At 33.9% G+C, this 13044-nt stretch overlaps 2 protein-coding genes across 4 annotated transcripts; both read right to left on the bottom strand.

The window, feature by feature from the left end:
• Positions 1-708: 708 nt before the first annotated feature.
• LOC105168294 (cyclin-dependent protein kinase inhibitor SMR6) lies at positions 709-1586 on the bottom strand. The gene has a single exon (XM_011088317.3). The coding sequence runs from the start codon at positions 1254-1256 to the stop codon at positions 942-944; it is 315 nt and encodes a 104-aa protein (XP_011086619.1). The 5' UTR covers positions 1257-1586; the 3' UTR covers positions 709-941.
• Positions 1587-5644: 4058 nt separating this feature from the next.
• Positions 5645-12092, bottom strand: LOC105168292 (glutamate--glyoxylate aminotransferase 2). 3 transcript variants are annotated; one of them, XM_020696319.2, is made up of 14 exons: positions 11885-12092; positions 10826-11025; positions 10134-10199; positions 9897-10014; positions 9267-9348; positions 9089-9176; positions 8763-8921; positions 7637-7810; positions 7413-7544; positions 7014-7079; positions 6795-6859; positions 6300-6391; positions 6040-6196; positions 5645-5939 (listed from the first exon to the last, which is right to left on the bottom strand). In XM_020696319.2, the coding sequence occupies exons 2-14, from the start codon at positions 10940-10942 to the stop codon at positions 5810-5812; spliced, it is 1446 nt and encodes a 481-aa protein (XP_020551978.1). In that variant the 5' UTR covers positions 10943-11025; positions 11885-12092; the 3' UTR covers positions 5645-5809. The 3 variants fall into 3 exon arrangements, with proteins under 3 accessions (XP_020551978.1, XP_088740257.1, XP_088740258.1); XM_088884131.1 differs by lacking the exon at positions 11885-12092 and adding an exon at positions 11758-11881; XM_088884132.1 differs by lacking the exon at positions 11885-12092 and adding an exon at positions 11541-11656.
• Positions 12093-13044: the final 952 nt, after the last annotated feature.

Genomic DNA, 13044 nt, shown 5'->3' with positions numbered 1-13044 from the left:
TAGACAATATGTGCATGTATTTATCGTGACATGATTTTAATTAAAAATTAAAAAAATCAAATAGTATAAAAAATTCGTACAAATAAATAACAAGACTTGCACAAGCAGTTATTATTATTTCTACATTTGACGTATGTAATATCTTTTCAAATGTATACATATGATCAACAACTTTTTGAATTTTGAAACCTTTCCTTCAATTTTGCTTGGATATAAGACAAAATAATTGCCACTAATTCTTTACTATTGCCTCTTTCTACGCCAACATGTTCCAAAATTTACCATCTTTTCCATTTGAAAAGGCATCATACTATAGTAAGTTGGAATCAAAACTTAGGTTACATTTCATAGCTTAAACAACTCCCCCCCCCCCACCCCCCCAATTAAAATCATAGAATTAAGGAATGAATACATCAACAGACGTAATTTATGATTATTTACATAAATTACTCTTTTTTTTAAAAAAATTACATATATACCTAAAAATATCAACTTCATTTACATCACTTTTATTTTTTGAAAAATTACACATAAATCCCAAAAATATTAATATCATTATGCAAATTACCCTTAATTTTACCATCAATGATGATTTCTATAATTATACAATAAATATGAGATATTTGTATAAATAAATCATAAATTAGGAGTGCAAATATAATTATCCGAAAAATTAATGCATGTAAAGACAAGAGAAGCTCATATGAATGAAAGCACAACCAAAATACTCATCAAATTGCCATAGCATTGTCATATAGAGAAGAGAACCAACATTAGGCGGCCATCCATGTACATCAGAATCCTGAACTAAACTGTTACTGAAGAATACAGTAGAAAGATCACGAAACCTACGAGCCGTAAATTCGAAAAAAGAAAGGTAAAAACCTAAAACTTGGGGTTTTTAATGAAGTCCAAGCAATTCTATGGAGGAATTCTACAATTCAGGCCCCCTCAAACCGGCGTATGAAGATCGTTTCCAAGTCAGGGTGATTGAAGAACTCTCTCACTTCGAAGCAATGGCGTCTTGAAGAAGCCGGTTTTCGCTTCTTCGGGGCCGGCGGACACGGCAGGCCTCTCGGAATTCTTGATTCCGCTGAAGTCGGAGTCGTTGAAAGCTCATCTTCAGCGCCCCTTTTGTCCACTGACTTGGTGAAAATCGGCTTCATTGGAGCTCTCAGTGCAATTCCAGCAATAACCCATTGTTCAGAATCCGCAGCAGTTGCATCCATTTGATGATGTTTTTCAGAAGCACCCATTTTCAGGACCAAGATTTTCGAGGCGTCCTATAAATACTATGTGCAAGAACGGGAAAAAGATGTCTTTTATTTCTTTTTTTCTTGTTTTTCCACGTCTTTTATGATGTGTAGGGAAGAGGGAATATATTCTGAAGAAACTTGCTGGAAAAATCTTGGAAAAGGGAGGGATTGTGTGGGTTTTTCGGGCAAGGGAATTTGAAAAGTTTAGGAAGAAAGTTGTAAGAAATGGGGGTTTGTAATGAAAGGAGGAAGAGTGAATGTGAATGTTGTTTGGAGTTTTTATAGTGGTGGGATAGGGAAAATGAGTAGTTTTTATTACAAGGTAGGAAGAATTAAAGCAGCCGAGGAAATCGTGACCTAAGCAAAGAGTAGATTTAAAGGCTGGGGGAAAGGAAGAAGGGATTGAGCCCGTGAGCGTGAGGATTCCTGATCAGGGCCAGCAGAGTAATTATGGATAATATTGACTATGATCCCGGCCGCCACTTTGTTTTACTTTGACCCCTTCAATTTTCTCTCCTTTACGTTTTTGTCCCCACAATTGGGGAAAGTTGTTCTAATGAGTCCTTGAAGGGCTTTCTCCCAATTCATAGTGTAAAGTTATTCAATGAATCGCACTCGACTCCGATAACAATAAATGTTTACTTTCCATTATAAATTAATGTATTTACTTTATGAGTAAAATTATTTAACAACAATTTTGTTACCATTTATCTTGGAGAGTTGGTATTAAGACTTAATACCCTCAAATATTTTAATTTACAGATAGGTCAAAATCGTTCATTTTTATTTATTAATTGTTCTAATCAAAATTTAAATATATATAGACTCATTGTGATGAATCAATCATTCTAAAACTGTGGTTCACATGGCATTATACAATTAGAAAAACTTGTAAGTATCCATCCTCTATGCTCCAAGTACAACTTTATGCTACCCTAATATTTCGTATGACCTTAAGCATTTTTTCTTTACGACCTGTCTAATTTAAACATCAAATAGCTATACGACCAGAGTTTTTCCGAATTCTAATTTGTATTTGATCCATTTAAAATACATACTCCATTTGTGCTGTGAATCCAATCCAAACTAAAAATAGCAGCATCATGTTGGCTGAGTTTTACACAATAATAGTAGGCCTTGCAAACATTGAACACTTCCAAATTCTTTCTTGTGTGAGAATCCTAGCAATATCTAGTGATTGGTTCCAATTGGCCTAAAATTTGGTACAAGGAAGGAATCTTGGCATAAAAACTATGATGTTCTTTTCTGATGTGAGGTTTTGTTGTATGTAAACATGTGAGGAATAAATGTGAGAGTGCTTTCCGCCATTTCTGTATAAAAAAACAAGTATGGTACTGAAGTTGATGCCCAGTTTATCAACACAAAGCTACGAAAGTATATGGAGATCTTCTTTGAGCCATTCATTTTGTATTAAGTTATGCACATAATATGATTGTCATTTTTTGTGACTCTCGAGATTCTAATTCTTGTTTGGCTTCATTTTTATTAATTCTCGTGTTTTTAATTTTCGAAACAATAATCAGAATACAACCATATTCGTTAATTTGCACTTATTTTCACCGAAAATGAAAATCAAACATGAATTGATTAGTATTTGAAAAATCACACCTATCCATGTATGTATTTGAATCTTTCATGCTACTTGATGAATCTCAAGATCATAAGTCTTGAGAGATTACACGCTTCTACTTTGACATGGATTCCCCTGAAATGGAGGTCTGATCTCTCAGAACTCGGAGTCACAAAACCTTAAAAAAAGTTAGCTTTGATATATGGTTTTGGAAAATTTATAATTTTAGTTTTGTAAGTATAAGGGTAACTATTTAGTTTTGTACGAATCTATTTTTATAATAGCCCTGTAATTTTAAAATTTTTGCTTATTGAGGACAAAAAATAGCAAGAATTTGATAAAATGACTAGAAAAGTGCACCCAATTAAGTTAGTCACATGCACTTTCCCGGTCTTTTTAGCAAATTCTCATCATTTTTATTCTAAATGTGTAAAATTTTATAGTTACAGTATAAATTTGTCAAAATTAATTTGCACGACTAAAATTACCGCCCATATATTTACAGAATTAGAATTATAATTTTCGCATATGGTTCCCCATACTATGGGTAGTAAATCTCAACCATTCTCAATAATGTTTATAATAATTTCTATTTTTATGGAGAGACAAACGCGATATCTACAATAGCTTTTATTTTTTATGATGAGAATAAGTGATAGAAAAAAGTTATAAAAATAAAGTATATTCCAAAACAAAAGTGAAAAGTGGAGAAAGTTTAATTGTAGTGTTTGACGAAAAAAGCTTAATATTTATAATTTTACCTACAAACTGCAGAGGTTGGTGTAGTTGCTTATAACTTTTGACTTCAATAGCTTAATTTAAATAATTTAAAAGCAGAAGTTGTAAATCAAAATAGACTTTTCAATTTATTTTCAATAATAAGTTGATAAATACAAATAAGGCAAATTTATTTAATAAATGCAAAAAAAAAAAAAAATTAGTAAAAGCATGCCATTTTAAAAAGATCAGGAAAGTAAGTGGCACCGCGGTGCCTCATTTTTTTTTAAAAAAAAAAAATCTTCTCTGTGGCACCGCGGTCAGATACCGCGGTGCCAGAGAGTTTTTTTAAAAAAAAAATATTTTATTTTACGATGAATTGTTGTCAACTTCTCGTTAAAATTTCGGCATTATTATGGCGAATTGTCAGCCATCAAATATACTGTTCGACTCCCCTTGATGAGACGAACATTTCCCCACAAACAATTTCAAGTTTTATCAATCGTAAATAATGAATTTTTAGCACGAACATCGCACTTTTCGGCCGTCGATTCGCCGCCACCGGAGCGACCCACAATCACGAACCACCGCCACTGGACTCGCCTCGACCTAACGGTTCTAACGAGACCAACCTAGTTCAATTTTATTAAATATTTGTTAAGATATGAAATTTGAAGTTTTTCCGCCGAAAATTTGCGATAAAGCTGTTTGCTGCCATTTCTCTACCGTCAGGACGAATCACAGATTAAGACTATAGCCGTTCGAATCCTGTCGTCCAGACGATTCCAACAAGACCAATCTTGCTCAATTTCATCAAGTATTTGTTTGTTCAATTTTTAAAATAGTTATAATTTTATTAAATTCTATTTAATTAATTAATAATACTATTATAATTAATTAATAATTAATAATACTATTTATAATTAATTAATAATATTATTTATAATTAATTAAATAGAATTTAATAAAATTATAAATATTTTAAAATATATGTATTTTAATTGAACAAACAAAAAAAAAGAAAATGAATTTGACAAACAGTTTCAGCGAAGTTTTGGTGGAAAAATCTTCAAATTTTCAAATCTCAACAAATACTTGATGAAATTGAGCAAGACTGGTCTAAATAGTATTATTAATTATTAATTATTAATTAATTATAAATAGTATTATTAAATAATTATTTTTATAAATAGTATTATTAATTAATTATAAATAGTACTATTAATTAATAAATAGAATTTAATAAAATTATAACTATTTTAAAACAAATGTATTTTAATTGAACAAACAAATACTTGATGAAATTGAGCAAGATTAGTCTTGTTGGAATTGTTTGGACGACAGGATTCGAACGGCTATTGTCTTAATCTGTGATTTGTCCTGACGGTGGAGAAATGGCAGCAAACAGTTTCAATGCGAATTTTCGACGAAAAAACTTCAAATTTTCATATCTTAACAAATATTTAATAAAATTGAAGTAGGTTGGTCTCGTTAGAACCGTTAGGTCGAGGCGAGTCCAGTGGCGGTGGTTCGTGATCGTGGGTCGCTCCGGTGGCGGCGAATCAACGGCCGAAAAGTGCGATGTTCGTGCTAAAAATTCATTATTTACGATTGATAAAACTTGAAATTGTTTGTGGGGAAATGTTCGTCTCATCAAGGAGAATCGAACGGTATATTTGATGGCTGACAACTCGCCATAATAGTACCGAAATTTTAATGAGAAGTTAACAACAATTCGTCATAAAATAAAATAATTTTTAAAAATAAAAAAAAGAAAATTTGTCACCGCGGTTGGAAACCGCGGTGACACATTAAAAAAATTTTTTTTTTTTTAAAAAGCAATGTCACCGCGGTGACACAAAGAAGCTTTTTTTTTTAAATAAAAAATTGTGGCACCGCGGTCAGTAACCGCGGTGCCACTCACTTTTCTAATAATTTCAATTTTACCCTATTTTACTAATTTTTTATTTTTTTGACATTTTATTAATAAATTCCCCAAATAATTATGTAACCCAATTGTAAATACTTATTTTAAGTGGTTGCAGACACTCTTGAGTCGTAAATTAATAACTAGTAAGAGTACAGAGCACAAGTTGATATATTCATATCTGAAGCAGAAGGTAACTGCAGAGTCGCTTTTGAACAAGTACGAGACAGATAAAGTATTACAGGATGAATTCTTCCCACAAGTTACGTAAATCCAAGTTCTGGAAGTAAAGTGTAAGAATGGATGTTTTCCCACTTCTTACATTCTTGAATAGCCCCTGTGGTCTTCATATTGCTCCATGAACTCGTCGTTGAATTTCTTGAAACTCGCCATAATCGCAGGCATGTCTTCCTCGGCTGGCAAGATTGTGGTTCTCAGGTGGAAAACCCTACATTAGAGTCGCCAAAAAGACAGAGCTGTGTGATCAGTTTCTACCTAGGAACAGGTGAAAAGTATTTCTAGATAACATAACATTGATATCCACATACCCTTCCTTCTGTCCGAACCCGGAACCTGGGACTGTGGAAATGCCTGTGGCTTCCAGAAGCTTGAGACAGTAAAAAACATCCGCTACTTTTCCAGCTTTTTTTGCAGCCTCTATCGCTTTTGGTGGTAAACGTATTTGGGGGAAAGAATACATGGCACCTGAAACCATTTTGTTATAATTACATGCTATAGCGGGACAGTATCTCTTTGCTTGTATTAGCATTGTTCGCGTATTTTTAGTGGTCGACAGACAACAACATACCTTCTGTAAAATTGCAGACCACATTTCTACAGCTGTTGAATCCATCTGTCATTATTTGTGCTCTCCTTCTCAAAGACTCGAGGATTCCTTTACTGCAGGGAGGCAAGAGAAGCAACTTCAAGTACTTAAAACAACTGTGACCATGGCGAGAAAAGTTTTCAAGTTCCTAAATGCGAACAACAGTATTTAAAAAAACACGAAGGACGAGAAAAAACTTTGGCCATGAGATAGATGCGGACAATAGCGATTATCAAGCATTCTCCATGTCTAGATGGGAGGTAACCGACATAAAATTGCCATTTAAATTCTGGTTGTTTATTTTCAATCTTTTGCTTGCATATGCTTATACATGACTTATACACTAAGAGGTGCACATGACTAGCAACAGAGAAATACGTTGTTATCTACGTGTCTTTAAGTTCTGTCATTGAGTAATTTTCTCAAGGAAAACCTGTTTAATGATATGAACCCTTTCGCTATAGTAAGGAGTCGTACCTCTCTCTAACATATCTCTCGTATGATATATCTCCCGGTTTCAGAGGGTTAACCATAAGCCCCATCTGCAAATGGAAACAAATAAAATTTCTGCTCAGGTTTTCAGATATGGACAATGATCTTGACCTTTCTATCACTATATAATCAGAATAAAAGCGTTATATTAACTGAAGCGAGGCTGCCAGTTTATCAAAATCAAATATGAAATCAGTGACTTACGAATATTTGTGCAGGGACATTTGGACTCAGTGATATCGAAGCAACTTTGTATATCTCCTCAACTGTCTGCAAAAACAGATAACAAACAGGGACAAATTTTAACAAAGTGATTTTTAGGTTTGGATTCAAAACCAAAAGACCTATTTATTTGTATGTACTTCGAAGTTCAAGATCTACATAACCAGCAAGAGGTATGACTTTTTAGGTAGCGTTAGGATAATCCTCAGCAAACAAGGTTTAGTGACATCCAATCACTTCAGTGTGTACACGTAACTTTGCAAGTATAATTTTATGTTTTAAGATTACTTCATCAAGATGCAAAACATTATACGAAATCCAGTGTTTATTAAGGTTCACAAACTTACAAGAGAAAATAATAAAAATATCAGCCACACGAACCTTTGGAGAAATATTTGTCATCTCAAAGTATCCGCCACGCTGCCCACATTCTCCCCAATAACCTTTAGAGACAGTGTGAAAAGAGACTAGCTGGCACTCCTTGCTTATTGGCGGCCCCATGTCCATCAGAACCTTACGAGGTTCGAAAATTAAAATGCCATCAGTGTATGAAAATCCAATATAATTGTGGAGACAAAAAATGAATCATATCGGAGCATACTTACTTTCCTTGCACTTATGAAGGGGCGTTCATCTTGGTAAATGTTTTGCTGATAAACTTCATCACCAAGCAATACCAAATTGTTTTGGTAACAGAATTTCAATACTTCTCTAAGATTCGCTTCGCTAAGACACTGTCCAGTAGGATTCCCAGGGTTTATAATCACCATGGCTCGTACCTTTTTCAAGATTCAAGGATAAAACAGATAAGCAGATCAACATCAAAGAAGAACACACCTTCATTACTGATAATTGTGGAAAATAGAATTGTAGTATTCCGTTTCCACTGGCATACTGTTTATGCAATTGCCAGTTAACTTTGCCCTTTCTTCAAGCCATACTGAGAAAATGGTAATCAAATACATAAAGCAAACAAGAAAACATGAAAGGAAAGAGAAAAAGCTGTGTTGATGGTTTATGTGCTTTTCCTTTTCATATAGACTAGCGATTGAAACGATACTAGTGCATAATTGAAATTTGTCTTATATTTATTTGATTAAGTGAAAAGGGAAGATAAAATGAATAATTGATTAGACTAATAAAATAAATTAAATTTAAATGTGTATAAGTACAAAATTATTAATAAAACTAATTAACTAAAAAAGATGGTTCTTTGTGGAAGAAGTATAGTTAAGAGCATATTAGGCAACCTACAACTATAGAAGTTACTCTTAGCTAGTGTTACAAATTTTTTAGCAGGAAAATTATACAGAAAAATATTAAATACTTATTCTCTTTGTCCCAAAATTAAGGGGCTTATAGACACAACATGAAATTTTAGATGAGAGTTGACAAATTATAAGTTTGTATACTTTTACATTATTCATTGCCTTTTGAAATGGTGGTTATGAGTTGTAGATTTCACATCATTTCTTTAACTAACAGAATAATATTCAAGAAAATTTCATTTCAAGAAATGAAGCTTATTTTATGACGTCCCAAAGGAAATTGGAGAAGCAAATCTGGGACAGAGAGATCTTATAACATTTGGAAAAGAAAGTACAAGATATTATGTTTTGGCTCATATGTATGCCGAAATTTACATACATATCCTCCATATATTGCGAAAAAAGAAAAACACATATCCATGTTTTTATTTATATTTAGGAGCATTGACAAAGTTATGCTTACAGTTATTCCTTGAGAACGAGCCTGAGCAACTGACTGGCGGAGGTTAGCAATGTCGAGGCCCCAATTTGCAGTCTCCTCAAGATAATATGGAACAAGAGAACCACCAAACAAAGTTATTGTTGCAGAGTAAAGTGGATATTGTGGGACAGGAACCAAAATCTGGGAACAAAACAGACGACGTGTCAATAGGACAAGAAAATCAGCTAAAAAGTTCAAATCCACTGCACCCCACCCCAGCTGGAAAATTCTAACTTGGAATAAAATGGAAAAACTCGAGAGGAATAGTAACAGCACAAGAAGGATAATTGAGATTCCAGGAACATTACCCCATCACCTGCACCACGAATAATAGTGTTTAAGATCTGCATCACTCCTTTGCTAGCACCATCTGTCAGGAATATCAGTTCTGGATCACTGCCATTAGTGCAAAGGTTAGACGAATCAGTTTGAGAATCCATGTGCTACCAAACATTCTCAACCATGTCATTAGTCAATCATTACAACCTTGGATATCCATCACGTCTCTCAATAAACTCTGCCACTTCTTTCCTTATTCCAGGAAGGCCACGTGAATCACTGTAAGCACCTGATCAATAACCAATGTTTAGTCCTTATGTCATGTTCTTCTATCTCCCAACAATCCAAGAGGGAACATCAGAGTCAATATTTAATCAGCTACTCTTGAACCATTTACTTAAGCCGAAAATCAATCATGATAAGTTGAGGCATTTTTTGATAATGGCAATCCCCATGAAATGGCAAAAGTTTATATGGTATCAACAGAAATACAAAGACCTAAAATGGCCAATGTATGAAAAAATGGAAATTTATCCATTTAGTTTCTACCGAAAGAGGACATTTATAAGCGTCTAGTACAGATGAGAATCTGAACCGTGAACATGAATATCTATACTCACTCAAAGAAAGAGATAAAATATAGAATTAGTGCAGAGACTACAAAACTGAATCCTTCATCTCGAAAAATTGTTTGCTTGCATTTGGATAACAATGGTAAAGGCAGATTATTGACTTGATAAACAAGACTCAAAAAAGAATGAATAAAGATAAATAACATCTACTATCTCTAGATAAAACTTATAGGGGATTCTCATGCTGAATGAAAAACTTGTGTACCTAGACCCCCTGAAGTCATTGCAAGGTAATGTTTAGCTTTTGCAATCGCATCAGCAGGAAATACGAGTCCTACATTTGGATCATCCAGCAAGAATGGAGCTTGGCAGAGAGCAACCACCTGCAACGTCATTTCTATTACATTATACAACTACAACAGCAGAAAATGAAGACGGAAAGATATTTGCATAAAGCAAGTACTACTTAGAGCCTATTGATAAAAGAAGTACTATCAGAAACCTGGCGCGGAAACGTCAGAGGCTTCTGTCCTAGAGCATGAGGATTTCCAACATTGGTAAAGATGATCTGCAGTCAAATAATGGAAAGATGAAAAAGAGCAGTGTGGCACTAGAGGACAAATATATATAGTATCAAAGAATCGTGTGAGGTAAGTGCTCCAATCAATACCCGAGTCATGTTTCATGATGCTTGCTTGTCAACTACAATGGAAACTATGCAGCCATAGTTCGCTCTCAAATATATACATATATAGGTACATATATTGTATTATTGAATTCGTCCTACGACTCTAATTCAGTATTTTGCCATTCTTTACTCTGAAGGCCGAATAACCTGTAGCTTACTGCAGACTTCTTTGCATTACACATCTCAAATGGAAACAAGAATAAATGAAAAGTACATAATTTAGCTGAAACCAAGATGTCCGATGTCCTTATAGAGACCGGCCTTTAAAAGTATCAATTTTAGCACGAATAATTCTGTCAAGTTTTAAGTCTCCATTAAAGAATTTTACAATGCATTCATTTGCATATACATTTACTGATCAGCCACTAAACTCTTATGTTTTAAGCTACTTTAACGACGATGATGATTTGAAGAAAAATAGTTAGTTTGATTGAAATCAGATGGTCCTAATTTTAGCATCCATAAGTAGACATATGAATTCCATTTTCTTAAAGAGTCAAATCTACCTTCTTCCCCTCCTTCTGAAGTTCAGAAGCCCGAAGATACAGCTCACCTCGGACAGCATACTGACATTTCTTCACGTTTTCATTCAAATTTTCGTAATCCAATGACTTGGATGTCATGATGAAAGATATATTAACCTAACTTTGGATGTCACCCAAATATCGAGGGCAATTAGAAGACGTAGAACCTACTTAGCTCCAACCTGAAAATTGTCAAGGAAATTTATATATTTGGTCAGAGCAGTTGGAAAATGACTAGGCAAGAATGTTAAGAACAGAATTCCTATAATTACTCAGGGACATAGCTAGTTTTAGCAAGTGCATATAAACTACTATTCCCAAACTTAAATAGTACAATCTGAACCCCAGAAATCATGTACCAGTAATTTGGCCAACAAATTAAGCAAAGAAATTCTTTGTAAACAAGACATTTAACTAAAACCAAAATCCTGGCTTAGGATGGTGGAGGATTCAGGTGCAGATGAAGCATGTGTTTGCATTCCGCCCTTTAAATTCCTAAATTGCCCTCCCACTCCCCTCCCCCAAGAGCAAGAAATTTGGCTCTGTACGTGGCCAAGAATGTATAGCAGCACAAACATCTGAAATAAAGTCTACACTTTCACTTCAGGCCTGGAACTGAAAGACAGCCATTTACCAATACAATATGTGTGAAATCAAGAATGTCTGGCGCGAAAAGAAAATCTTAAAAGCAAATTACCCAATCCCAGGAAGAGTGAATCAGAAAATGCGGACATGAGTACAACCCAGATAAACAAAAGACTAGTGATCACCAAGGATAAAAATACCAACAAAATCAATCATCTTGCAACTCTGTAATTCCAGACCCTTTAATCATTTCACAGGATCACGACTGAAGAAGGGAAAAAAGAAAAAATATAGATGACCCATCGAGAAACTAAGGAAAAGAAACAAACTTTCAGGACAATCGATTCCCGAACGAACACTAACAAAACAACATTAATCTGGCATTGAAGCTATTTTCTTGATGGGTGATGTTCTCACGAGAACGTTGACAGTTGAAGCAGCAAGCCGAGAGCTCACCTGTGACTCCTGAGCAGGCTCTGCTTAGGTGGGCTCTCTTTCAGTTCAAAAGCCCACTCAATGTAGCAGTTGGTGGAAAAAATGTTTGTTTACTATTTGTATATTTTTCTCTTCAATAAAAATGAAATCTTTATTTTCTTTTCCTGAATTTCTTGATTTAGGCTAAAGGGGATATTACATCTGAGCTTATGTGGCAATGTGGGAAGACATAAATTCTAAGGCAACACCACAGCCACTGAAGAGGGGTGGATGGATTTTGTGGAATTTTTGGGGTTTATTTGGAGTTTAGGATAAAGCAGTGAGGGAGAAGAGTGGTTCAGCTTCAAACTCAGTTCTTGGTCGTAGATATTATTACTAGTTTGTCTGTGTGACTTCTGTTCTATTTTGTGGACTGTAATCTCTCAGTCTGTCCCACCAATCTCATTTTGAATTATAAAATAGTGTCACATGAGTTTTGTTTTCTTATATTTGCTATTGTGATAAGAATTCTCTTTGTCTTGGTTTCACAAAAAAGCTGCATATAATATGCCACATCCCTTAAAAATCCTTAAAGTTTGGCTCCACGATTGTATAATTAATCATAAAAATTTTGATTTTAAAAAAGTAATTATGATATTTTAGTTTGTAATTTTATAATTGATTACTTAAATATGGATTGTAATAAATTTAAAACTTATCTTATTTTTAAAATTAATGAAGGAATTAAAAAAGTATATAATGTACACAATGGATAATTAAATAAGAAATAATTACAGTAAGACTAAAAGCTACAATATGTAGTTTTAATCAAAATGTGGTTTGGGAATTTTAACACAAAACCTAATATTGAAAAAAAGAAAAAAAAAAAAAAGTCAAGCAATACAAAAATTATGTTTGCGCTCTAACCACATGCTTAAACTGCTTAATCACAGAGCCAAACAGAAATTACATCAAAAATATCAACTACCGTTGAGGTCATAGCTCTAGGTGGGATGAAGTATAGTTTCTTGTTAGTTTTTTTTTTTTTTTTTTCTCCGTTATATTCGATAGAGTCCTGCCGCAAATTCACCCTTTAAATAATAGTTATGACTCAAATAAAATATTTTATAATGATCGGAGCTCTTGCAGTTATGTTCAAAAAGGGTTACTACATTGGTTACCCTTCCTCTTCTTATATCCAT

The sequence above is a fragment of the Sesamum indicum genome, linkage group LG8 (genome assembly GCF_026168435.1).
Source record: "Sesamum indicum cultivar Baizhima isolate 11 linkage group LG8, ASM2616843v1, whole genome shotgun sequence".
Taxonomy (NCBI): domain Eukaryota; kingdom Viridiplantae; phylum Streptophyta; class Magnoliopsida; order Lamiales; family Pedaliaceae; genus Sesamum; species Sesamum indicum.
This window is presented reverse-complemented; position numbering and strand designations above follow the sequence as displayed.